This window comes from Symphalangus syndactylus, chromosome 23 (assembly GCF_028878055.3).
Source record: "Symphalangus syndactylus isolate Jambi chromosome 23, NHGRI_mSymSyn1-v2.1_pri, whole genome shotgun sequence".
Taxonomy (NCBI): Eukaryota; Metazoa; Chordata; class Mammalia; order Primates; family Hylobatidae; genus Symphalangus; species Symphalangus syndactylus.
In genome coordinates, this window is record NC_072445.2 from 43,667,759 (window position 1) to 43,695,676 (window position 27,918).

At 40.9% G+C, this 27,918-nt stretch overlaps 2 protein-coding genes and 1 pseudogene across 4 annotated transcripts in view; all 3 read right to left on the reverse strand.

Moving 5' to 3' along the window:
* The window catches only part of LOC129473563 (uncharacterized), a 687,223-nt pseudogene that overhangs the window by 393,815 nt on the left and 265,490 nt on the right, over positions 1-27,918 (reverse strand).
* Positions 15,951-16,794, reverse strand: LOC129473581 (multiple coagulation factor deficiency protein 2 homolog). Its single transcript, XM_055264228.2, has one exon. The coding sequence runs from the start codon at positions 16,528-16,530 to the stop codon at positions 16,177-16,179; it is 354 nt and encodes a 117-aa protein (XP_055120203.1). The 5' UTR covers positions 16,531-16,794; the 3' UTR covers positions 15,951-16,176.
* Positions 20,273-27,918, reverse strand: part of ZNF391 (zinc finger protein 391) — a 28,299-nt gene continuing 20,653 nt past the window's right edge. For all 3 annotated transcript variants that reach the window (XM_055264194.2, XM_055264192.2, XM_055264191.2), the window contains exons 2-3: positions 24,630-24,738; positions 20,273-23,889 (exon numbers count right to left, since the gene is read on the reverse strand). In XM_055264194.2, coding sequence (XP_055120169.1) covers positions 22,735-23,811 — 1,077 coding nt within the window. In that variant the 5' untranslated portion in view covers positions 23,812-23,889; positions 24,630-24,738 and the 3' untranslated portion in view covers positions 20,273-22,734. The remainder of the gene's footprint in view (positions 23,890-24,629; positions 24,739-27,918) is intronic.

A 27,918-nucleotide genomic window follows, 5' to 3' on the forward strand; every position in this document is an offset into this window, starting at 1 on the left:
GCAGACTCAAGCATTTGCTAGAGATTCCAAATAAACAGGAAGCCTGCAAAGAAATGCTGATACATGGTACAAGATTAATTAGTTCTTAGATAGCAGCATTAAAAATTATATTGTAAAAGAATATTAACATCGGAAAAATTTTAAGATGAATATGTAAACATTTTGTTAAGTATAAATTATAACATTTTTGTTGAACATAAACATAATACACATAACCTTTCTCTGTATATATCTTATATAGATATAAATATATAAATATCTAAATTGTAAAAGGGCTGAAAGAGTATATACTAACATGCCCAGCGATGATCTGAGCGGTGTTTATTTTTTGCTTTTCGTCCCTTTATGCTTTTCAGGGTGTGTATTTGTGGGTATTGCTGAGGACAGAGAAGGGGAGGGGTTAGAAGGGAAAATGTTGGGGGAAGGTTCAAGCCTTCTTTGATGGACTGAATTATTATAATGATAGTGAAAACCTTTATCTAGTGGCTCATCTTTCTTCAATCTCACAGCCCACAAATCAGAAATGTAGACGAATGTAATAGGCTTGGAAAATACATGTTAAGTGAATAAAATCTAACAAAAAAAAGGACAAAGGTAGCATTCTGAATTATCACTTTGTTAGAAAAAGAAGTGAAAAGAAGCGATTCCTGTTGGACAATCCCCGCAAAACGAGACCCACTACAGAGACAGCACTTTACCCACCCAGCTAGCCTTAGATTCTTAGGGTGAAAGCCGATGACCTCACACGGGGTTTCTGAGGCGCGTGGAAATCCTCCCTAAGACTTCTGGGGAATGGAGTCTAAGGCACTGTGACGATGAGCAGCTCGGAGATTTCTGGGAATTGTAGTTCGCAGACTGAGGTCGCGTACCCAACTAGCATCCAAGAGGCATTGCAGAGGAGGGCGCGGTTGCTGGGCCTCCCTCCGAGGCCACTTCCGAGGTTCAGCCTCCTTTCAAGGCCATTTCTACTTTGGGAGAAGGGACCTGAGTCTCTGCGCGCGCCCTTGCCTGCTATTAAAGAGGATGAGGGACCTAGGATCTCGATTATGAACCCCATAACGGCAGACACTGAATCCAGAGGACGAGAGAGAAAGCTGTGTATAACCGGGTGCTGTATACGAAAGAAATTCCTGGTATAGGAAAGTTCCTGTGTGTCAGACTCTGAAACTAGGTTTGGAGCCCTTGTTTGACAATGGGGAAAAGTGCAGCCCAGTGTATCGGGTTTGGGCGATACTGCAGGGAACAGATAGTAACTGTATGGCGTTCATAGTGCTGATTTGCCTCTGGGAAACAGGAATCTTTTCCAGGAAAAACAGACCTGACCTAGAGCTTTTCCAGCTTGAGATTTTGGGAAACAGGAGAATCACATGAGGAATATATCCAAAAACTGCTGGTATTGAAGCCATTTCTGATTGCTTTACCAGGGAAGATTAGGATTAAGGTAAAACAGCAAAATCCTCCATAATTATCAAAGAGGTGGTGAGTGGTAGATTTTTTTTTTTTTTTTTTGTCGTTTTGTTTCCAAGCCTCACAGAAGGATATGGATTACAGAAAGATAAGGTTAAAGGGGAGAAGAAATCAATCTTCAAAGGGTAAAAAAGCGAAAAACAGACATCTCAGAACGCTTAAAAAGAGCATCGAAAAGAAACATCTCTGTTGCTTCAGGCTGGGGTATCAGTGGAATGTGTGGAATCTATACAGTCACCCCCAACATCAGGCGGTCCAGACCATTTGTCGTTAGACTCTACTGTATGTGCCAGAGTGGTCTCTGAATTTCTTTTTTTTTTTTTTTTTTTTTTTTCTTTCTTTCTTTCTTTCTTTCTTTCTTTCTTTCTTTCTTTCTTTCTTTCTTTCTTTCTTTCTCTTTCCTTCCTTCCTTCCTTCCTTTCTTTTTTTTTTCTTTTCGGCCTCGTCCTGTTACCCAGGCTGGGGTGTAGTGCCACAGCCACGGTTCACTGCAACCTCGACTTCCTAGGCTCAAGCAATCCTCCCACCTCAACTTTCCCAGTAGCTGGGACCACAGGCATGTGCCACCAAGCTCCTGGGCTCAAGCGATCCTCCCACCTCAGCTTCCTGAGTAGCTGGGACCACAGGCATGTGCCACCAAGCCTGGCTAAGTTTGTCAATATTTTGTAGAGACAGGGTCTCCCTATGTTGCCCATGCTGGTCTCAAATTCCTGGGCTCAAGCGATCACTTCCCACTCAGCCTTCCAAAGTGCCAGGATTTACAGGCGTGAGCTACCACACCAGGCCTGCTCTCTGAATTTCTAGAGAAAATGCATAGTTGCCTCGGATGGTTCAAGGGGACCACGCAATCACCAAACTCCATCTTTCAGTTTTTTGTTGAATTAGCCGGGTTGTCATATAGTTTCCCATAGTTGTACTGTATTTTGTTAGTTATATTCCTCCAGTGTCATTTAACATATATCTTTTGTTCATGTTTCCTATAAATTAATAAACTCAAGGGGCTTGATTAGTGTCATATATATGTACGTGGACAGATACTTCATAGGTGGTGTCATATACTAATATTGGGAGGTATGTAATGGTTATGCTGTCAGCCCTTGATGATCATTGCCTTGATTAATTAATTCATCTCTTATTTATTTTTGGTCCTAAGATTGGATAAATATAGACTTTATTTTTTATAGCAGTTTTAGGTTCATGACGAAACTGTGGAAGGTATAGATATGTTCCATATACCAGCCGCTCCCACAAAGGCATAGCCTCTCCCATTATCAACTTCCTTCAATGGTACATTTGTTACAATTCATGAACTTATATTGACACATATTACTACTCACAGTCCATAGTTGAGATTAGGATTTATTTTTGATGTACATTCTGTAGACGTGAATAAATATATAGTGACATGTATCCACCATTGGAGTATGGACAGAGTAGTTTCACTGACTTAAAAATCCTCTGTGCTTCACCAGTTAATCCCTCCCTCATTAACTCCTAGTAACCACTGATCTTTTTACTGTCTGTTTTTGCCTTTTCTAGAATGTCATATAGTTAGAACCATACAGTATGCAGTCTTTTCAGATTAGCTTCTTTCACATATTTATATGCATTTAAGTTGTCTCCATGTTTTTTCATTGTTTGATAGCTCATTTCTTTTTAGCACTGAATAATCTTCCATTGTCTGGATGTACTGCTGTTTATACATTCACCTACTGAAGGAAATACTGGTTACTTCCATGTTTTTGTAATTGTGAATGAAGCTGCTCCTTTGTATTGATGCCAATGAGTGCGATTGCTGAATTGTATAGTAAGAGTATGTTTAGTTTTGTAAGAAACCACCAAACTGTCTTCCAAAGTGGCTGTATGATGTTGCATCTCTACCGGCAATGAATGACAGCTCCTATTCGTCCACATCCTTCATCAGCATTTGGTGATGTCAGTGTTCAGGATTTGGGCCGTGCTCATAGATGTATAATGGTATCTCATTATTATTTTAATTTATATTCCCCTGAGGACATATGGTGTGGTGGGACATTCTTCACAGACACCAGCAACTATTAATGATGTGCCTTTCAACCAGGGTAGCTAACATTGGGCATGGAGAGACAGTAGGGAGAGGAGGGATTAAGGAGCAGCGCTTGGTGCTCACAGACTGCACAGTTGTGGCCAGAGAAGACTGTCATGGTGAGAGTAAGGGGGAGTTGAAAGAAACTGACTCTTAACCATCTAGCATAGAGGAATAGACAGTTTTGGGAAAAAACTAGTGAATTTTGAACAGGCTGAATGTGAAATGCCTGAGAGACAAAAGGAAGTATTTAGTAGATGGTTCCTTCATTCATTAAACAAATGTTTGTTGGGTACCTGGGAATATTATAATCCATAGAAACATTTATTGGATACTTAGTAATTTAGAGGGCAATAAATGCTATGGAAAATATGTAGAGTATCAAGATTGGTTGTGGAGAGTAACCAGGGTTGCAATTGCAGTGTAGGCTTCTTGAGAAAATGCTATTTGAGCAAAGACTGACAGGAAATAAAGCATTTGGCCATGCAGATGTGAAAGGGAAAAGGATTCCAGACAAAGGGAATAGTGGCTTCGGGACCTAAGGAGTGAGCATAGCCAAGTGAGATATGGAGCCAGTGCAGGCTTTGGGACAAAGAAGTGACACAATCGGACTCAGTTTTAGCAGGATTTTTCTGGCTGCTAGCTGAGATGAGGCTGTGGAGGGGCACGGGGGGAAGTGAGAAAGCTGGGAGAAATGCAATGCAGGAATCCAGGTGAGAGATAACAGTGGCCCAGACAGGGGTAGTCACAGTGGAAGTGATGAGAAGTGGTCAGATTTTACATATATTTTAGTGGATTTGCTGTAAGATATTGTTGTGGAGCATGAGAAGAGATGAGTCACTGATAAATCAAGGATTTTGGGTTTCGCTGTTGAAGGTATGGAGATACTAGCCTGGGCTTAAGAAAGCTTTAGACATCTATCTATCTATCTATCTATCTATCTATCTATCTATCTATCTATCTATCTATCTATATCTATCATCTATCTATCTATCTATCTATCTATCTATCTATCTATCTATCTATCTAATCTATTTGAATATTGAAATTAAATATGTATCCCGCAGGGAAAGTGTACAGAATCACAAAACAAGGTCTGAATTAGGATCTTCAAATCTTAGGAAGATAACGAACATCTCTAAAAAAGTGGTAGGCGACTGTGGTGGCTCACGCCTGTAATCCCAGTACTTTGGGAGTCCAAGGCAGGTGGATCACTTGAGGTCAGGAGTTTGAAACCAGCCTGGCCAATATGGCAAAATCCTTTCTCTACTAAAAAATAAAAAGGAATTCGCCAAGGTAGTAGTGCAGGCCTGTAATCCCAGCTACTTGGGAGGCTGAGACGGGAGAATAGCTTGAACCTCTGGGAGGCAGAGGTTGCAGTGAGCTGAGATTGTGCCACTGCACTACAGCCTGGGCAACAGAGCAGAGTAAGACTGTCTCAAAATAAATAAATAAATACTAAAATTAAAATTTAAAAAGTGGTTGGAAAAATTAGCTATGAATATAGAAAAAACAATTAACAAGATAAATATCAGATGGATTAAAGGTTCTAAGTGTGAAGAAACAAACTTAAAATATATTTTAAAATATAGGACACTAGATTTACATTTTTGGGGTAGGGAAGACACCATGAGACCAAAAAAAAATAAAAATACTCATGAATTAAAAGTTGAAAACACTCATGACTACATTAAAATTTAGCACCTTTGTATTTAAAATGACAGAAGCCAAATTAAAGCATATATTACAGACTGGGAAGAGAATGTGGAACAAATAAAGGCATAATACCCAGAATATATAAGTAATGTTTATAAATCAATTTTAAAAAGGCACATAACCAAATAGCAAAAAGAATACAAAATATAAATTAAAATTCATAAAAGAAAAAAATCTGCAGTAAATTTATACCATCATGTGCAACTGCCTAGGGTCAGAAAAATGCAAGTTAAAATTACAATGAAATACCATTTTCCCTATTAGGCAGAAAAAATTAAAATTATTGTCAATATCAAATGTGAACAAGTATGGAGGAAAACAGGCACAAATATATACTGTAAGTAGAATACAAATTTACCTAATCAATGAATTGAAATAAAAATGAAAAGTTGAATGTGCCAATCTCAGGACAAAATATATTAACCAAATGGAGATGGTCATCATGGAGCTAAAAACCCTGGAACTCAAGGACTGGGATCTGCCAGGTCCTATCCAGGGCTGAAGAGATGTGGAGTCCACCCAGGAGCATATTAGTCACTAGCAACATGTACTCTGTTATGGCACGGGGACACATAAACATGCCCCTGTGGCCTGAATAGGCTCTCACTCATGACTACCTTTTCCCTGGCCTCTGACTCAAGGATCAACAAGCAGTCTTCTCTCTGACACCTTAAAACATGGAACCCACGAATTATTTCACTGGAAAGATACAGCCTCCATTAGCATTCAGCAAAATATATTTAGGAACTGTCTTTTGTGAGGTTTGCTATTGTGAGTTGTCCCCAAGAGACTCTGTAACATCAGTGCCCTGAAAAATAGCCAGTTTCTGGACCTATGGGGCTGAGGTTCACAGCCCACGAAACTTGGCTTAGCTGGTCAGCCCCTGTCCATATGACACTAGTAAGGCATCTCCTATAGTGTCAACATGAAAAAAAATGAAAAAGTTGTAGACTGTAGAGTGCTCAGTACATATAAGTTGAATTAGTAAATTATTTTGTTTTACATAGCTGAAATTATACTACATACGTAGTTTGGTATTCAGGTTTTCTATTTAACAATATCCTTATGAGCATTTTCTCACTTCATCATTAAAGCCCTGCTTGTCTGGAGGAAGTTGTCCTACTTAGACTCTCAGAATCAGAATCGGCCTCAAGCAATGAAGTCCATCCAATCTCTTTATTTACACACGGGCAAATTGAGGACGAGAAAAGAAAGGATGTGTGCATGATTATATAGAGTTTGGCAAGCAGAGGCTGTCCTGGACTCTTCTCCAGGATTTCTCAAAGTTCTGAGCCAAGGTCAGAAAAAGAAGTGGAAAGCCAGTCTCCCTCCTCTGTCCAACACCAGTTTGGGAGGCAGTCTCATGAGACATGGGAATTCAGAAAATGGGGGATAAAAGTCCAACATCCCTGGAACCCTGAAAGGATTGAGGAAAAAAAAACAAACCAGAATTGTCTAGAGAGAAAGAGAACGAGCAAGAAAATGGAAAATTAGGCTGGAATAGGGTTTTGATAAAGAGTTGAGGAAGGAGATAGGAAAAATGGGGATCAAAATCAGAAAGAGGAGTGAAAAAATACATTTTTTGACATTTTTGCTTTGCAATGTGCAGTAATTTCCTCTTAGAGTCACTTTGAAACTAGAAAATACTTATTTTTCAAAGCATTTTGGAAGTGTTTTTTTCTTTTTGCTATACTGCCTTAACTCTTTCATGACCCCCAGAATTGGGATAGGCATGGACTAAATGCCTGGGGGATTGGTCTTCCCATTCTAACAAAGGGATGTTCCACTAGTTCAGTCTTAGGCAAATGAGAAGACAAAGTATCCCTCAGACACAGCAGGATAATGCAAAAAGCACTGTACTCAAGAGTCAAGGGACTAGATTTTGATAATTTGGGATTTTTCTATCTGTGTCATCTTGTTCAACTAAATCATCTCTCTAAACCTCAATATTATTATAAAATGGAATGATAATAACCCTACTGCAATACGATGTTGTGAGGCTTAAATAAGACAAATTCATAACAAAATTACTTTGAAAATTCCAAATTTCTATGTAAATGTGAATAATGAAACTTTTTTTTTTTTTTTTTTTGAGACAGAGTCTGGCTCTGTCTTCCAGGCTGGAGTGCAGTGGCCCGATCTCAGCTCACTTCAACCTCTGCCTCCTGGGCTCAAGCAATTAATGAAACTCTTATAGCAGGGGTCAGTGAGATCCAGATAAGAGAAAGAGTTGTCTAGGATCACACACCCTGGGAATGACTGGCAAAGGGTGACACTCAGCTCTCCTAAAATACCAAATGATATTTGAAAGACCTGATGCCTTTTGAACACTGTCCCATGAATGGGAAAAATAAGGGGAGGAGAGATTCAAACAGAGACATATACTTATCCTTATACCTGAAACTAAAGGCAAGTCCTTCTCATGGTTGTTAGGATATTGTCACGATACCAGAGAAGTGGGCAGTAGGCTTGTTCCACAGAAGATAGGGAGAAAGGACTAGAAAGCATGATGAGCCAAATCTGCCCTGGTAACAGATATCCTTGCTAGATGATCTGCCTTTCAATTTAGGTTTATTCATTTCCCCAAGTCTACATAAGTAAACCTTACCCTCTATCCTTTTGGGTAATTGTTATAGACTAGAAATTATTCTAAACATATGCCATCTCTTAACTCAAAATTCTCTCACGATAGTCCTATTAGGTAGCTATCACCATTCTCACTTTATAGACAAGGAAGCTAAGACACTGTTATAGGTTTAATTGTGTCCTCCCCAAAAGATGGTGAAAATAGACTTTGCAGATAATCAGGTTAAGATAAGGTCATTAGGATGGGCCCTAATCCAGTATGACTCATCCTTTAAAAGGGAAAATTTGGACACAGAGAGAGACAAGTAAAGAGGCAAGATAATGTGAAAATACAGGGAGAATGCCATCTACAAGCAAAATAATGACTGACACTACCAGAAACTAGGAGAGAGGTCTGGAACAGATTCTCCCTCAGAGCCATCAGCAGGAAGCATCCCTAATGGCACCTTCATTAGGGACTTCCAGTCTCCAGAACTGTGAGACAATACATTTCTGTTGTTTAAGCCACCCAGTTTGTGGTACTTTGTTATGGCAGCCCTAGCAAACTAGTACAGACACAGAAAGATTAAATAACTTGCCTGAGGTCACACTGCCAATATATGACAGAACCAGGATTCCAACTTCAGAGCCCACTTTTTCAACCACTATAATGTCTTGACTCATTTTACATGATAAGAGAAGCCTGGAACAGCTTTTTAGTCCCTGTATTTCAAAGGAAGTAATGGGATTTCTGAGGTAAGAAATGTTCCAAAACATAAAGTATATGGTAGACCTTGGCACCCTGAGACTAACTCCATGTTACAGTCAGTCTCTTTAATTCCTTCCTGCATCCAAGAAAAACCTCCTCTCCTCATATGCTAAACTCCTATACCAATAATTCTCAAACTCATGTCCTTAGAACACTGAAGTTCCTAAAGTTAGAGAAAAGCATTTTTTTTCTTGAAAGTTCCAACAGTGTCAGTCTTTTCCAGTAACAGAAATATAATTACAGAGGGTTTTCTACATTAAAATTTTTCTTTGATAATTTTTTTTTACTAAAATGTGGCTAGCTGAAAACCAAGATAGAGAAAAATAGAGTATCATATAACCTTTCTAAGCAACGATTACTCATTAGAAGCATAAAGTTGATGTCTGACTCAGGACTTATGTAACAGTCCTTTTCTCTTTGGGCTTCCCGAACCAACTGTAGAGTAGCTCAGCCCACCAACAGCCCCCACTGAGTTATAGCCAGCTCATCAATAGCCTGAGATTACAACCAGCCCATTGTCTACTCATTACAGATGGTTACTGCTCATTACAGACTTTTCCTGTCATTTCATATTCCTCTCAAAATATCCCTGTGAGGTAGGAAGGGAAGATACTTTTAACAACATTTTACATTTTAGGAAACAGCCTCAAAGAGATTAAATGATTTGCCCAGGGTCACATACTATCATGAGGCATGAGCCCATGGGTATTTTAGGTAATTTTCCTGTACCTTACTCACTTCCAAATGGTAAAGGCCAGGAGAGATCGTTTAAAGTTGCATTTAGATAACACTATTGTTTGCTAACCTCTCTTCCTGCTTATGGGGAACTCTCACCTGTGTCTCACTGAAGGGGGAGATAATAAAATCTTTGAAAAGTATAGAGTATATACTATGAAGAAAAAAAAGCAAGATAGGATACAAAACACCAATGGGATATGTATCATAATTTTAAATAAGGTAACAAGAAACAGCTTATTAAAAAGGTGTCATAGAAGGTGAGAGAAAGAAAGAGCCATCCGGATATCTGAGCAAAAGCCCTGCAAGCAGAAGGAATAGCAAATGTGAAAGTTCTGTGGCAAGAGTAGCCTGGTATGTTTAAGAATAACAAAGAGCCAGTGTGGCTAGAGTAAAGTGAAAGAGAATAGAGCAATAGGAGATTAGACTCAAGAGGTCATGAAGGACCACACTATGTGGGGCCTTGTAGGTCACTGTAAGGACTTTGGCTTTTACTATGAGTGAGATGAAAAGCTACTGGAAGATTCTGAGTAGGAGCAGCATGATTTAACAAACAATTAAAAAGGATTCTTCTGGCTACTGTGTTGAAAATAGGCTGTATGAGCGATGGGGGTGGTTGAGAGGGACAAGGATGAAAACAAAGAGATAAGTTAGGCAATAGTCTAGCAGAGATATGGTGGCAGCTTGGTTCAGGGTGAAAGTGGTGGCAAATGGTTTGATTCTAGAACAATTTTGAAGTAAAGCCAACAGGATTTACTGATGGTTTAGATATTTTCAATTTTGGTTTCCACATGTTCATTGTTCAGTGAGTAATTTTAGACTATGAAGCTGTGAGGAAATTATCAATGATGGGACCAGGCTTATCAGAGAAGATGCATAGTGAACAAGAATATTAGAAAGTAGTTCTGAGATCTCAAATCTCCAGCTCCCCAGCAGGAAGCCAATGCTCTGAAGGATCCATTGAGTTCAGCTAATGCAGTTCTACTCCAGGATCTGAATAGAAAAGGTGAGAGTCACATGGAAGAAAGGTCCAGTTTCAACCCCTAAACTTAGCATGGATCCAAATCCAGACCCAGGGCTACCTTTGTTTCTTCCAAATTTCCCAAACAGAAGAGTAAGTCATGTTTTATTTACAAAATGAAGGGTATACTAGGAATTACTGTTAATTTTGTTAAGTATGATAGTAGCATTTTGGTTAGGTAAGAAATTGTCCATCGTTTTTAGAAATGCATAATGAAATATGTAGGAATGAAACCACATGATGTCTCAGTTTTATTTAAAATATCAAAAGAATAAAATGAAGAAAAAAGGGACAAATAAAGCAAATTTGGCGGAATTTTGATAGCTGTTAAACCTGAACAATGAGCATAGAGGAGTCCATTTTGCTAGTCTCTCTAATTTTGTGTATGTTTTAAATTTGTCATAATTAAAAATGAGTGAACATTATGTTTTATCAATTTAAATATTTCTGAGAGAATATTAAAATGAATTTGACTGGTTTTATAACCTGAGAGAAAAATTAAAGCTTTTCCCCAAACCATAAAAGGTGTGGATTTAACTGTCTTGAGTTCCCTCAAACTCATTTTCTTAAATCTCTTTTTTTTTCTTTCTTTAAGACGGAGTTTCACTCTTGTTGCCCAGGCTGGAGTGCAATGGCACAATCTCTGGCTCATGGCAACCTCCGCCTTCCAGGTTCAAGTGATTCTCCTGCCTCAGCCTCCTGAGTAGCTGGGATTACAGGCATGTGCCACCACACCCAGCTAATTTTGTATTTTTAGTAGAGACGGGGTTTCTCCATGTTGGTCAGGGTGGTCTCGAATTCCCAACCTCAGGTGATCTGCCCACCTCAGCCTCCCAAAGTGCTGGGATTACAGGCGTGAGCCACCACACCCGGCCTCTTAAATCTTACTATCCTATGATTATTCTTTCTATCTCCTTCATATCCTTTGCCATATAATTTTTATTTATTTACTTTCAGAGACAGGGTCTTGCTCTGTCACTCAGACCGGAGTACAGTGGCATAATCATAGCTCACTGAAGCCTCAAACTTCTAGGCTCAAGTGATTCTCTCACCACATATGACCTGGAAGCCCCTGCCTTTCCCAACCAAACCAATGTACATCTTTCATGTATTGATTGATGTCTTATGTCTTTCTAAAATGTATAAAGCCAAGCTATGGGCACATGTTCTTAGGATGTTCTGGGGCTGTGTCACAGGCCATGGTCACTCATATTTGGCTTAGGATAAATCTCTTCAAATATTTTAGAGTTTGACTCTTTTCGTCAATATTTACAATATTGACTGACTTGTGGAGTGGCTTATGCCTGTGTGCCCATAGCTCTGACTACAGAGTGAAGGGGAAGTACTAAGGAGAATTGCCACCTTGGGAACTGCATGTAGCTCATGACTTTTGTGACTGGAATAGCATTAGTAAAAGCCTGACATTGTGGAAAGACACAGATGCGTGGACCTGGTTGTCTCTAACCCTACACTGCTCCTGACAGTAGTGAAGGCGTGCTGACCCAACCAGCCCAGCTCTCTGCTCTGAGCATTTGCTTCACCTCGCTGATGGTGGCCTGGGGCAACTCCTACCTACTGTGGAACTGTGTGGCCCTGAGCGTGCAACCCCACAGACTATGTTTCCTAGGAGACGCTGGCCAGTTCCAGGACACCAAACTCTTCTTGCTCTTGGCTGATCTTGTTTTAAATACCGCCCCACCCAACCCCCACGGCTCCACCCAAAAGCTGTCAAATGGAGTTTCTGGCAGTTGCCGGCCCTCATCTTCTAGGAGTGCCCACAGCTACCATGTTGTGGTGGTCCCAACCAGCCTACTGGGGGCATGACGGACCAGGAGCACGTCCAGAGAGTAGCACCCAGAGGCTCCTCATCCACCCCACAGTATTAGCTGTCATGCCTTCCTCACCTACTGGGATTCCCACCAATGGATGGGATGGGGCCCTGGGCAAGTGAGGAGGGAGGGCGGCTGGCCTCCACAGGGGCCTTTCTCTCCCTCCACCTGCTGGCTGACAGAAAAGTAAGGGCCCATGCCGAGCATCTAGATATAGGCTTCTTGTAAAATAGGAGATTATTTTGAAGATGTTCTACTTCAATGTGAAAGCCAAGTCACAGTAATTCGGGCCACACTAAAAGACCCTTAATTTCTTCTTAAAATAGGTCTGACTTCTCTGGATCACTCTTACCCTCGGGCCTTCTATCTGGACTTCCTCACTGCAAACCCCAAAGTTTCTGGTTCTACTTATTGACTTTGTATTGAAGATATAGGCTATTTTCATCAGACATTCAACCTACATTATGCTTTGTGTTCATGACTGCTGAGTATGTGTCAGAAATCCCCCTCTGCACACCCTAATAGCTTACATGTAAGTTAAGTAACAATACCACTTTAAAGAATGTAGCCACTGGTCCCTTGCCCATATCTAGTCACCAGTTTCACTGGATCTTTCCTTTTCTGTTTGCTTTCAGAACGTCCCCAAAATTCATATATTGAAACTTAATCCCCATTGTGGTGGTGTAGGAGGTGGAGTCTTTGGGAAGTGATTAAATCACGAGAACTCATTCCTCATGAATGGATTAGTGCCTCATAAAAGGCCTGGAGTTTTAAGCTTCCTTTGCCCTTCCGTCACTTCTGCTTTGTGAAGCCATATAGCATTTGTCCCCTCTGGAGGCTGTGCAACAAGGCACCATCTTGAAAGCACACAGAAGCCCTCACCAAATACCAACTAGTCTGGTGCCTTGACATTGGACTTCTAGCCCCCAGAACTGTGATAAAAAAAATTCTTTATAAATTACCCCACATAAGTTTTTGTTGTAGTAGCACAAAGACACCAGTTTCCTCATCTGGCCACTTCTGTTTCCCAATACTGCTATTTTAAGAACCCCAGCTTCCCACCTAGTTTCTGCCTACCATTTCTTATTTCTGAACCATACAGTCTCTTCTACCGGATTAATCTTCACCCTCAAGCTAGACTTAACTACCATGATCAAAAACCTCCCATAGCTGGGTGCAGTGGCTCATGCCTATAATCCCGACAATTTGGGAGGCCGAGGCAGGTGGATCACCTGAGGTTAGGAGTTTGAGACCAGCCTGGGCAACATGCTGAAACCCTGTCTCTACTAAAAATACAAAAATTAGCTGGGCATGGTGGTACACACCTGTGGTCTCAGCTACTCAGGAAGCTGAGGTGGGAGAATCGCTTGAACCCGGGAAGTGGAGGTTGCAGTGAGCTGAGATCGCACCACTGCACTCCAGCCTGGGTGACAGAGCAAGACTCCGTCTAAAAAAAAGAACCTCCCATAATTCCTTTATTGCTTAAAAGATGAAATCCAAGTGCAACCTAATATTAAAGGCTGCCATCATGTAGCTATGAAATTCCAAATCACCAATTTCTTTTCAACTTCTTTGAACCCTCTGCCATAAGCAAGTCAGTTCACCTACTTAAACAAACTGAGAACATTTTCCCACCTCTCTGACTTTCCTTACACAGTTCCCTTTCTTTCTCAGATCTGCTAGGTTCCAGCTTAAGAGATCCAGTACTGGAATCGGCAGAACTGGAGTAAAATCCTGGTCCTTGTGTAAGTCATTCAACATCTGTATATTTTAATTTCCTCTTCCCATAATGTGGTGAATTAAACTACAGTCATGTCACTTAATGATAGCAGTATGTTCTGAAAAGTGCATCATTAGGTAATTTTGTCCTTGTAACATCATAGAGTATACTTTCACAAACCTACATGGTATAGCCAACTACACACCTAGACTATATGGCATAGTCTATTTCTTCTAGGCTACAAACCTGTACATCACGTTACTGTACTGAATACTAGAGGCAATTGTAATACAATGGTAAATATTTATGTATCAAAATATATCTAAACATAGAAAAGGTATAGTAAAAATTCAGTATAAAACATTTTAAAATGGCACACATATATGGGGCACTTGCTGTGAATAGAGCTTACAGGACTGGAAGTTGCTCTAGGTATCAGTGAGTAGTGAGTGAATATGAAGGCCTAGGACATTATAGTTCATCTAATGAAGACTACACTACTGAAGACTATAAACACTGTATATTAGGCTGCACTAAATTTATTTTTAACATATTTTTCTTCAATAATTAACCTTAACTTACTATAACTTTTTTTGTTTGTTTCATCATTTTTATTGGTCATATATCCAGAATTCATTACATAAATCTTTCAAAATAATGAGATATTACAAGAATAGTTTACAAGTTAGCTATGATTGCACAAATACTTGACACTTGATCATTTTTACAAATATATATTTTTTTGTTTGTTCTTTTTGTGTTTTTTTGTTTTGTTTTGTTTTTTTTGAGACGGAGTCTCACTCTGTCGTCGCCCAGGCTGGAGTGCAGTGGTGCGATCTTGGCTCACTGCAAGCTCCACCTCCCAGGTTCACGCCATTCTCCTGCCTCAGCCTCCTGAGTAGCTGGGTCTACAGGCGCCCGACACCACGCCTGGATAATTTTTTGTATTTTTAGTAGAGACGGGGTTTCACCATGTTAGCCAGGATGGTCTCGATCTCCTGACCTTGTGATCCGCCCGCCTCGGCCTCCCCAAGCGCTGGGATTACAGGCATGAGCCACTACGTCCAGCCATGTTTTCTTATAAGAATACTTTAAGAAAAAAAATAAGTCTCCATCTATCTTATAGCAAATTTTATGCAGTCTCTTTTTCCCATTCAATTATCCTTTCAGCATGTCCATCACATCCAATAAACCAAATTACAGTCTGTTACTTCTTCTCATTTTCAAATGCTATTAAGATTCACACTGTTAAAAGATTTTTAGGGTTCCTTTTGTAATCTTTCCTGATTTGAAAAGAATCCATGTATTCAGGCTAAAAGAGGTAATTTAAACAATATTCCTCCTGAATAGAACTTCTATCAGGTTAATCATTGTTTGGTATATTATCTTTTCACTTCCTACTTTGGCTTGGCTAGTTGGTAGTTTTACCCCTGCTGATAAAGTCCTGACATTCCTAAAAGTTCCTAAACTGCAAAAAAAGAAACCCTAGAAACAAGAGTGAAATAGAAATATAAAGAAAGCTAAAATACTATTGATTAGAAAACATTTAAATTCAAGGTCTCTCCCAGGTTGAAGAAGACAGAAAAGTAATAAAGTATAAGGATGTGGCAGTAAGTTGTATAAAATACTGAAAATCTGAAAAAGATTAATCACTTAAGCCAGTGGTGTATCATTTCCAAAATGCTAGAGGGCTGGAGGATACAGAATCTTAGACTCTGTGGCTAGGCTGAACTCAATATTTATATTCTTCTTATGCTGTGGCTTTGAAATAGTCTAATAAATATCCATTTGCCCAGAGCAAGTAGTCTTTTAGGCCAGGGGAACTTTAGAGAATACTGACCATGTTTACCTGAAGAGATAGGAACCACCAGGGCAAACATTTGGCATTCACTCCACTCCTTCACTGTTACTGAAAAACGCCCACTTGGCAAAGCCTGTTGTTTTACTTTTCAGGTAACATGAATTAAAATTAAGAAACTAGCTGTGTTCTACTACAGTGAAGCTCCTGAGTACTCAGCTCCAATTATTCAATATTCTTGAAAGGATGCTTTAAAAAGCAAGCCCTTGTCCAATAATGTATTGAATAGTGGTTAGGGACTATTAGATGTCCCATTTCTCTTCTCTTTCATTTCTCTTGATCTCTTCTCACCCCGGTGTAACAAACTGCTACAGGTTTTTACCAAAACGCTGCAGCAGTAGTTGGAAATGAGTTATTTTGCATTATCAAAGTATTCAATCACATTATCACAGGTCACATTTGCATATAACCAAGAAATGGACAAATAACATCTACTGCAGTGATTTTGCAAATTCAGCATAGTCAATGTATCCATCATTGTTCTTGTCATCATCTCTCAAAACACCATCTCTTATGTTAATCAGTTCATCTTCACTCATTAGTGGTGCCTGTTCACTCCCTTTCTCCTTCTGGATATGAGTGATGGCTGTGGAGAGTTCTAAGCCATCAAGCAAGTAATTGCCATCATAATCATGCATTTTGAAGTAATGGAGCTGCAATTCTTGTAGTGACATCTCCGCCTCTGGTTTGTTGATGACACCTTCTGTAAGGTACATGGATGTGTTTGGGTCAAGGAATAGGCCAAGGTGGACATCCAGGCCTGCATGACTCAGGGAGTTTGGCATGCAGGCACACACCTCCACTTGTTATATAACCTGTTTGTGTAAGTTCATACTTGGCTCTGAGCCACTATTGTCTGTAAAAGGTATAATTGTCCTGCTGACGCTGTGCTTAGGGCTTAGCTTGACATGGCTCTTGTGCAGGCGCCGCTGCCCAGAGAGAGAGTGAATCTACTGGCCCCTGTAAGGAAGAATGACCAACTGGCAGATGGGCAGGGGGAGCCAGGAACCAGCTCATGCCCATAGAGAGAAAGAGTTAAGCTGATAACTCTGAAGGCAAGAGACAGCCAGCCCTGCAGCTGTGTGTGGGAGCGGCTGGCTCAAGCAGCCGAGACAAGGTGGACAGTGTGAGAGACCTGGTGTAAGTGAGCTATGTGAGTAAGCTGCTGATGAGAGCTGCTGCTGAATAAAATCATCTTTCACCTGCCTACGTCCCCGCCAAGGGTTCTGTTAGCTATTTGCCCAGGGACCCACTCCCTTGTACCTCAGCATGGGCTGGACCCGAACCCTAAACCTAACAATTGGCGATGAGAATGGGATGAGGTGAATAGGTCTTCAGCCCCTGAGGGTTCCTGGGTTGGCTATGTGGCTGCAGCATGGGCTGTGGTACCCAGTGGCAGCTGTGCTGCGAGGATGGGCTTCAGTGGAAACACGGGAGGCAGCGGATGGGTCCCCCGCAAGTGTGGAGAAGGTGCTGAAGCACCTGGAAGTGCGCAGCACTGAGATGCAGCATGCTTTTACTGTCAGAGTCAGATGGATGTTTGTGACTTTGCTGCAGGAAGTGTCTGCCCAGTCCCTGCGGGATGCACGCAGGGAGGAAGAACCTCCGTTACAGGCTCGCCCAGTGGTCTGCCAGAAAATAGAGCATGGGCAGCTGCTGGGCCCCAAGGGTGGGCCAGAGACCCCCTACTGTGGTGGAGCACACTTCCTATGGTGTCTGTGCCCCTGCTAAGTTGCAGGAGTTAAGCAAGTAACGTTGACAGTCGTGTACAGACTTGGTGCAAGTCATTCGGGAGAAGGATGTTGCTGCTCAACCTGGTCCTGCCGGAGTGTTCCAGTTCAAAGAGTACCTGCTGCAGTTGGTGGAAGTGTAAAGCCTTTTCTGTTTAATAAGAGAACTGGCCAAGGTGCCTGGCTTGGTAGGGGACACCAGACAACCAAAGGCCATATATGGACTTGGCAATCCACTGGTCCCTGGACCTGGATAAGTTTCCAGGCAAGGCTGCATAGGCAGCTATGAAAGCTGGTCAGTGAAAGTGAAACCTGTGTCTTTGCACCTGGGCATCGGCTGCTTGGTTCTCCACTTATGCACTGTGTATGTCTCTTGCATGCCTGAGGACATTCTTGGGGGTGGATGTTTTGCAAGACTTGGCAGCTGTGCCACCTGTCATGGACTTGATGGACCGTTTGACAACAGAACTGGGATGGTGCCACTGTGTGGTGGACTTGACCAATGCATTCCTCTCAATCAGCATTGCTCCAGAGAGCCAGGAACAGTTTGCCTTCATGGGAGGGCGACAGTGGACTTTCATAGTGTTGCTGCAGGCCTATATGTATAGCCCCATTATATATCATTTTCTTATTAATGATATTATGTTAACCCCTAGTTCTCTTGCTGGTTTGGAAGCGGCAACACCCCTCTTGCCTGGGATTGGGATAATGAGGCTGAAACAGCCCTTCTGATGACATACGCCCTGTGGGTAGTTAACCAGGGGAGCCCATTTAAACTAGATGTGCATGTAACCACAAATAGAGTTGGCTAGGGCCTATAGCAGCATATGGAGTGCTTGGAAGCGCCAGTCAGCTTTTAGTCCCAGCTATGGAAGGGAGCCGAGCCCCAGTGTTCATTAATAAAGAAGCAGTTAGTAACCATATATGCTGCCCTTCAGGTTCATAAGAGCGTGGCTGGACGGGTTACAGTCGTGCAGATGGCTTACCCAATAGTGGGATGGGTGCGTTCATGAGCAACGACCCCTTAGACTGGGACAGCACAGACATCCACTTTAGCAAAGTGGGGCACCTACTTAGAGCAGTAGAGTATGCTAAGTATAAGTCCCTTAGCAGCAGAGTTGCAAGAGGTCTTGGGACCTGTAGTCCTAATGCAAGATAAAGCCATGGGGCCTGAGGCACCCCTAGACCCTGAGCCTTCACTGTTAGAAAGAGTGTTCTTGTATTCCTAATAGGACACGGTACACAGCTATGTCTAGTTGGGGTGCCACTGCTGCCTGGACTGCTGGTGCAGTCCAGCCTAGTACTGACACCATATGTTTGAAACCAGGTGTAGACAGAGGGGCAGTCAGGATTATCAATATCACTGTTTTACAGCTTCATATCTTAGCTGAGTGGAAAGTCTTCCAGGAGCAATAAGATGCATGGAGCTGTCATCTCCTATGATAACAATGCCTTCTTCTGGAATACCTTCTGTAGGATCTGCCTGAGGCTGTTTTACAGTTAACTTTTTTTTTTAATAAGTAGAAGTACACTCTAAAATATTAAAATGGTGCAAAAGTAATTGCAGTTTTTGCCATTGCAATTACTTTTGCACCAACCTAATAACAATAAAAAGTATGGTAAATACACAAACCAGTGACATAGTACTTTCCTATCAAGTATTACATAGTGCTATTTTTTTTTTTTTTTGAGACCGAGTCTCACTCTGTTGCCCAGGATGCAGTGCAGTGGCGTGATCTTGGCTCATGGCAACCTCTGCCTCCCGGATTCAAGCGATTCTCGTGCCTCAGCCTCCCAAGTAGCTGGGAGTATAGGCGTGAGCCACCACATCCGGCTAATTTTTGCATTTTTAGTAGAGACGGGGTTTCATCATGTTGGCCAGGCTGGTCTTGAACTCTTGACCTCAGGTGATCCACCCGCCTCGGCATCCCAAAGTGCTAGGATTACAAGCGTGAACCACCGCACTAGGCCTTTAGTGCTATATTTTTATATGACTGGCAGTGCAGTAAGTTTGTTTACACCAGTATCACCACAAACATATAATTGTGCTATGATGTCACTAGGTAATAGGCATTTTCCAGCTCCATTATAATCTTATGTGATCATTGTCATTTCTGCAGTCCATCATTGACCAAAATGTCCTTGTGTGGTGCATAAGTGTACTCAAATATCTACAAAGAGCATTTCTTCTGGTACCCAGTAAATATTTCATTACTTAATATACTCTACCCCCTGCTCCTGCGAACCTCACTCTATCCTAAGAACAATCTTCGCATCTGCCTTTCTGGACTTTCTACTATGAACTAAATATTTATTCACCAGAGAAACTGCTGTATACTAGGTGTTATGAAATATAATTTTTTTATATCAAAGACATTGTATAATTACATGAAGACCAATGGAGTAATTCATCTTAATTCTAAGTATTAGAAAAGCTTTTGTTTTCCTTGAAGAATGGACATATTTTTTTCCTTCTAAAACAATGTAAGCAAATGACCTTCTCATTTTGGTTGCCAGAATGCTCAGTTTGTATCCCTAACTGACTACCCGTGTAGGTTATCATAACTTGTCCTGATCTCCTAGTGCTCATTTGTATGTGTTGTTTTCTATTTTACTGTATCTTGTTCACCATCTTGAGTCATTTTTTTACACACAATGGAGTTATAATAAAATAGCTATTGCCTATTATGATAAAAGAAATACCTTCTAGCTTATTTGATTGTGATCCTAGTTTTCCATTTCCAGTAATGAAGTTAAAGGCTCTGCAGGGAATAAAATAAAAAGCTATAGGCAGATGTGAATTAGTAGAATCATAACAATTAGAATTTATTGAGCATTTACTTTATGTCAGGCACTGTTTTACTACTTTACATGAATGAACTCACTTATTCTTTATAATAGTCTCATGAATTGGAAAGCCAAGAGGTCAGCATCCCAGGAGATCTAAAGGAGTCAGTCTAAATAGTCAGTTATATATGTAATTCAAGGAAAAACAAAATGGGCCAAAATACCTATGAGGTTACCTCATCATTCAAAAGACTAAAAAGATTATGCTGCTAAATTAAACCCTATGCATTTAGATTAAAACTAGCGTCCAGGCTGGCATTGTACTATGTATTATATGAGGCTTATAAAAGATTTAGGATGATTTACAACTTCAAAACAGCTTATGTAAAAAAGTACTTGTGAAAGAACCAGAAAACAGTAAAGAAGGTGTCTAATACAGGAGAATAATGCAAACCATCACTACAAAGGATTTCTAAGAAGGCAGGGGACTGAAAGTGTCAGAGTCAGGATATGAGCGTGGCCTTTAAAAAAGGGTGGATAAGGTTTCTGGAATACAACGAAGAAAGTAGGACACGTAAAAGTGCCAAGGAATAGTTTGAAAAGAAGCAAAGTGTGAGAAGAGGGTACAGTAGGGACAAAAAACAGGCCTGCTTGCATGTATTATCTTTGAGAAGAGAAAGGAAGTAAATAAGTAGATCAAACTATGAAAGACCTTTAGGTTAAAGAAGTTTACATTTGGGGCAGAGGTCACTGGGAAACTGTAGACTATTTTTTTTTAACAAAGTAGTAGTTTAGTAAAGAGCTAGATAATGGTAGTGAGTCAACAGTGATCAATTTAGTAATCTAGGCATGAGGTACCAAGAACTTGGAAGCAGCAGTAGAAAGAGAGAAACAAATCAATTATTAATCTATATCAAATAAAGTCAAGTTGATTGATCACAGATAAAGAGGAATCAGTGAGCAATAACTCCAGGGCATTTAGTGTCTACTCAGCACTTTATGATGTTTTATATCAATCAAAAACAAGATTTCTGGCAGGTGTGGTGGCTCATACCTGTAATGTCAGTGTTTTCGGAAGCCGAGGTGGGAGAATTGTTTGAGTTCAGGAGATGGAGGCCAGCCTTGCCAATATAGTGAGATCCTGTCTCCACAAAAAAACTTTAAAATTGTGGGTGTGGTGGTACACACTTGCAGCCCTAGCTACTCAGGAGGCTGTGGCAGGAGCCCAGGAGTTCAAGGCTACAGTGAGCTATGATTGTGCCATTGCACTCCAGCCTGGGCAACAGAGCAAGACCTTCTCTCAAAAATAAAACAACAAACAAACCAAGATTTCTGTCTTCGAGAAGTATATAATCTAGTTGCACTATCTCAAGTTTTATAACTTGATAAAATGAGATTATTCTGGCCTAACCCTTGCCCCAAATCACAGAGCTGATCATCGACAATCAAAGAAATGCTGGGAGGTAGGAAAAGTGTAGATCAGCACAGAATCATGGATCCTGAAAGAAGCTCAAGCTTTAAGGCATAACAGTGGCAAAAAGTGCCAATTCTGCAAATGTCAAGTAGAAAAAGGTCTGAGAAATAGGCACTGGGTTTGTCCTTGAGAGATCAATCTTCCAAGACTGGTGAGGGTCAAAGCCACAGAATGTAAGTTTCATGAAGTCTGTAAATGAAAGAAAATTAAAAACAAACAAAAAAAACAGCACAGCACAGCATTTGGCAACTTTTTTCCCCAAGATCATGGAGGAATGTCTCCAAGATTTTTAGAACATTCTTGGTAAAAATGTGATAAAATAACACTAGGATTAGTTAGGCATTAGTAAAAAAATGAGTTATACTTTGAGGAAAAATGCTACCGCAAAAAAGGTGAGAGGAGGAGGAAGATGAGAAAAATCTGTTTTTGCAAGTGAAGAGAATGAATTTGCCTCAACACTATTATCCCCAGACTGGTGAGAAGTTTTCAGTCCTGCTCTGAAGCCAGATCCCTCTCTTCTGGTACTAAAGCCAGCAAGTATGAAGACACACACACAGGATTTTCTCTTCATGTGAAGGGGCTGATGTGGTTAGAAAACAGAGGATAACCTGGTGGTTCGGGGACCCATGCTTGATGGAATAAATTAGCAGAGAAACTACAAGGTGTCAGGTAGCTTTATACTCTAAAGTTGGAGCCCTTCAGAATATTAGATTTCATATGTTAAGTTTTTTGAGTCATCCCTTTGTTTTATTGCGAACTTATTTGAGAAAAGAGAAAGAAAGAATGGGGGAGGGAGAAAAAGTAGGAAGGAGGGAAGAAGGGAGGGGAGAGGAAAGAAGGATAGATAGATGGAGAGAACGAATGAAAGCTTAAAACAGGTATAGGTATCTAATAAAAGAAAATTAGAACAAGTATATATATACTTGAAATATATATATTTCAGTGGTGGGAGGTTAGGTATATGTGTTCTTGTGCTAACATTAATAAAAGCTCAGATATTACTCTTTAGTATGAAGGTGCTGATGTCTGATCAGAGTTGAACTCTGACTGAAGGCTTTTCCACAGTCATTACATTTGTACGGCTTCTCTCCGGTATGAGTTCTCTGATGAATAATAAGGGATGAGCTTCGACTGAAGCCCTTTCCACACACTCTACACTTGTGGGGCTTTTCTCCAGTGTGGATTCTCTGATGCTCTGTAAGAGATGAGCTTCGACTGAACACTTTCCCACATTCACTGCACTCATAGGGGCTCTCCCCAGTGTGTGTTCTCTGATGTTCAATAAGCGATGAGATCCAATTGAAAGCTTTTCCACATTTACTGCATTCATAGGGATTCTCTCCAGTGTGTATCCGTTGATGCTGAATTATGGTTGAACGGTCACCGAAGGCTTTCCCACATTCATTACATTTGTAAGGCCTTTCTTGAGTATGAGTTCGCTGATGCTGACTAAGGTTAGTGCTTCGGCTAAAGGCTTTTCCACATTCACTACATTCATATGGTTTTTCTCCAGTATGGATCCTCTGATGTAGACTAAGATGTGTGCTCCGGCTAAAAGCTTTTCCACATTCATTGCATTCATAAGGTTTCTCTCCAGTGTGAGTTCTTTGATGTTCAATAAGGTGTGTACTTCGGCTGAAAGATTTCCCACATTTGTTGCATTCAAAAGGCTTTTGTCCACCGTGAAGTCTACTGTGTACAAGAAGGTCTGATTGGTAACTAAAGGCTTTTTCACATTCATTGCATTTACAAGGTTTTCTTTGTGAGAAAAGTCTTTGGTGTTTAATTAAGTCTGAATTATCTTTGGAGTTTTTCCTAGATATTGGGGATCCATCTCCCTTTGGAATTTTCTGTTGTGCATCAAGGTTTGGGCTTAGACTAAATTCATTGAATTCAGGGCCTTCCTCCCCCATGAAAATTTCTTTGAGTGTCACTGACACTTTTCTGACCACTGTGTTCTCAAAAGAGGATTTCTTCTGTGCAGGACATTTTGTCTGCCTTGATAATTGGCCTTCATTTTTATAGGCTTCTTTGTTTGTAGGACCCTGAGCAGTATTCCCTCTGAGGCTTTCCATTGCTGACCCTGAAAACTCTAGTTCCTCGGAAACAGTCTGATTGGTGTTGATGCTTTGGTTCAGTTCAAATCCCCCTATCTGAAAGACATTTAAAGTGTGAATGTCATCTGTGTCTACTGTGGAGAGCAAAGAAAATAAACCAGCAGAGAAAGACAACTAATTTGAATTCATGCATACTAGCAACTTTATATGAGGAGAAAACAAAAAAGGATAGTGGAGGAGAACAAAGCCAGAAGAGATGAAAGGCAGGAGTTTTGCAGTGGGCATGGTGAACACAGAGACATCAAGAAATATGGAAAGAGTTATTGGGTAATATGCTAACCCAAACAAATGGAAATGAGCAGGTGTACCAGCTGATGACAGAGAGTTGGGGATTAAAAGGTAAAATGACCTATTATGGTAGTTGATTAATCATGGAAAATGAGAGCGAGGAGAAGGATGAGAAGAATCAAAACTCTCAAATGTAGAAAAAAGAAGTGGAAAAAAGAAAGATGACTTGATCAAGCTTGAATGCAACCATTTTCCTGGGATTGAAAAGAATAAAAATTTCAGAAATAATAACTACCACACTGCTATCCCCATTTGCCTCTCAACCCTTCTTCCAATTATTATACTTTAGGTATTCTTCTAAAGAAGTCTACAGTCCTAGACTATCAGAGATTTAGCAGAATTTAGACATCATCTAGGCCAACCCACTAATCTGACAGATAGAAAACAGATTGAGTCACTTGCCTACATGACCCAACAAATTGCAAGGGCTTGGACTAGATCTCATCTTCTCAACATCAAATTGGTTGTCTTCTTATGACACTACTCACCTAGACAGGTATTTCTGGGCACTGCCTTCTTCAGCTTCCTGAAGATCCAACATCTACTGTTATTCTTCTTTCAACTGGGTGATCAAGTTCAATTCACATGCTGGGGTTTCTGCAGATTAGAAATGATTTAACACAAGGCTGCTGGTGCTGAAGACACAGAGCTCTTCAGAGCTCAATCGCAGTGTTTTTATCTATAGAAAAGGTAGCGTGAGCTTTCACAGGGTCTATGGCAGGAGGGGCCGGAGAAAATGAGTCTCTGAAAGGGACTAAAATTAGATGCCAAAAGACGGGTTACATACACACACACAGGTTACATACATAAAAACATACACATCAGAATTACTTATGACACTTGTTACTCCAGATATCTGAACCTTGCTTTAGACCTAGCAAGTCTGATGGGGCCCAGGCATTTGTATTTTAATACGTTCATGTGATTTGACAAATTGAATGTCCAGAAAGAGCCTTAGAAATACAGTCTAGGTTGCTTGAACAAAGTGCTAACTTGGACTATCTTCTGCCCCCTAACATTCTTCTCACAGCAGGCGGGTATAAAATAGAAACTCAGCTTCCCATAGGACAGGAGGCCCCTTCTCTTTACAGAAGGGCTGAAACTTACCAAAGATCTCAAGCTTCCCAGATACTAGACAGCTAGCTTTCCCAGATGACTCTTGTTTTTTTTTTTTGTTTTGTTTTTTGAGATGGAGTCTCGCTCTGTTGCCCAGGCTTGAGTGCAGTGGCACGATCTCAGCTCACTGCAAGCTCCACCTTCTGGGTTCACACCATTCTCCTGCCTCAGCCTCCCGAGTAGCTGGGACTACAGGCGCCCACCACCATGCCTGGCTAATTTTTTGTATTTTTAGTAGAGATGGGGTTTCACTGTGTTAGCCAGGATGGTCTCGATCTCCTGACCTCATGATCCGCCCGCCTTGGCCTCCCAAAGTGTTGGGATTACAGGCATGAGCCACCGCGCCTGGCCGACTCTTGTTTAAAAAGCAAACATCTCACATTCATATTGCCTGGCACCAAGTAGTGTGTTTATCTCCACACTGACAATGTTGTTTTCTACTTGTATTATAAGAAGGGAGAGCAACAGGGCAGCAAGGACCTCTCCTGGAACACCAACCTATCAGTGTCCAGCAGAGTATCCTGGCTCCAGCAGCCTTTGTCAGGAAAATAGGAAGATCTGGGAACCTGTGCCTTTTCTTCTTGCCCATCCCTAGACTCTAAATTTCCTCATTAAAGCTTGTTTAACCCCTCCTCTTGTTAATTCACTTGGAGTCCTTGTGTATTAAAGGAGGCAATGAACTGTATAACAGTTCCCCAAATATTTCTGCTCACAGCATAATTTGAGATCCATGAGATTAGGGAGTTAATCTGGCTTCATAAAAATCTTTCCTTTCTCATAGACTGGGACCTCTCAGATGTGGAGGTTAGCCTTGGAGGATATGTGCCAAGAAGCCATGTATGGAGAACCTCAAGTAACATGATGATGCTGTCTGTGTTCAGCTTTGCCAAGAACATGCCTTTCAACTGAAAACAGGGTGCAGTGGCTCATGCCTGTAATCCCAACACTCTGGGAGGCCGAGGCGGGTGGATCACTTGAGGTCAGGAGTTCGAGACCAGCCTGGCCAACATGGTGAAACCCCATCTCTACTAAAAATACAAAAATTAGTTGGGCATGGTGGTGCATGCCTGTAATCCCAGCTACTCAGGAGGCTGAGATTGGAGAATTGCTCGAACCTGGGAGGCAGAGATTACAGTGAGCCGAGATCGCACTGCTGCACTCCAGCCTGGACGACAGAGTGAGACTCCGTCTCACAAAAAAAAAGATCCAATTGCATACTTTATGATGCCAACATTCATTAATAGGAATTTGCCTTACTGCTACTTGGGCTGGCTTCCATTCTTGTAGCTCAGATCCTTAAGCTCCTCCATTGTTATTTGATATGGTTTAGATGTTTGTTCCCTCCAAATCTCATGCTGAAATGTGATTCCTCCCCAACCTCCCCTGAAAAAAAGAAAAAAATGTGATTCCCAATGTTGGAAGTGGGGCCTGGTGGGAGATGGTTGGATCATGGGAGCAGATTCCTCCTGATTGGTTTAGCAGCATCCCCTTGGTGATAAGTGAGTTCTTGCTCAGTTAGCTCATATGAGATTTAGTTGCTTAAAAGTTTGGGACCTCCCCTCTCTTGCTGTCTCTTGCCCCTGCTCTTACCATGTGACATGCTTGCTCCCCCTTTACCTTCCACCATAATTGGAAACTTCCTGAGGCCCTCACCAGAAGCAGATGCTGGAGCAATGCTTGCACAGCCTGCAGAACTGTGAGCCAATTAAATCTCTTTTCTCTATAATTTACCCAATCTCAGGTATTTCATTTCCATAGCAATGCAAGGATGGCCTAACACGTTATTTTATTGTCAGTTCACTATTACCTCTCTCTTTTATTACAGTGATCCTCAAGATGGCATCCTAGGGAGACTCTGGGGAATTTGTGAGGGTGTTTTGGGTTGTCACAAGGATTGGATAGTACTATTAGAATTTAATGGGGGCCAGGGATGATAGACATTCCTGTAGAACAAAGAACTGTCATTTATCCTATCTTTCAAAAAAGTTGTTAATAATTACCTGAAACTAAAACCTAGTAACACTTTATGCATACATACAAAGTATTTTGCATAGCTTTAATATGTATTGGAAAATCAAGGAAATATACATTTTTTTTCTTTCTTTTTTTGAGACAGGGTCTCACTCTATCACCCAGGCTGGAGTGCAGTGGTACAATTACAGTTCACTGCAGCCTTGACCTCTCCAGGCCCAGGTGATCCTCTGACTTCAGCCTCCTAAGTAGCTGGGACTACAGGCACACACCACCATGTATGGCTAACTTTTAACTTTTTTTGTATGGCTAACTTTTAATTTTTTTTGTAGAGATGGGGTTTCACCATGTTGCCCAGGCTGGCATCAAATTCTTGGGCTCAAGTGATCTGCCCACCTCAGCCTTCTAAAGTGCTGGGATTACAGGCATGAGCCACCATGTCCAGCCAAAATATACATTTTTTGTTTCAATGTTATTAGGAATTTTTCACCATTTCAGGGAAATAAAACCACTTATGGTATTAGATTCACAAATATAATTCATAAATCAGGCTGCATTTGTAGTTGTATTCAGTGATTCTAATAGGTGTAAGCATCTATTTCATCCAGTCATTTACATGCAGAAATGCATATTATTCGATTATAAATCACTTTCCTTTCCTTCTCCTTCATATTATAGTTAAGGTAACTT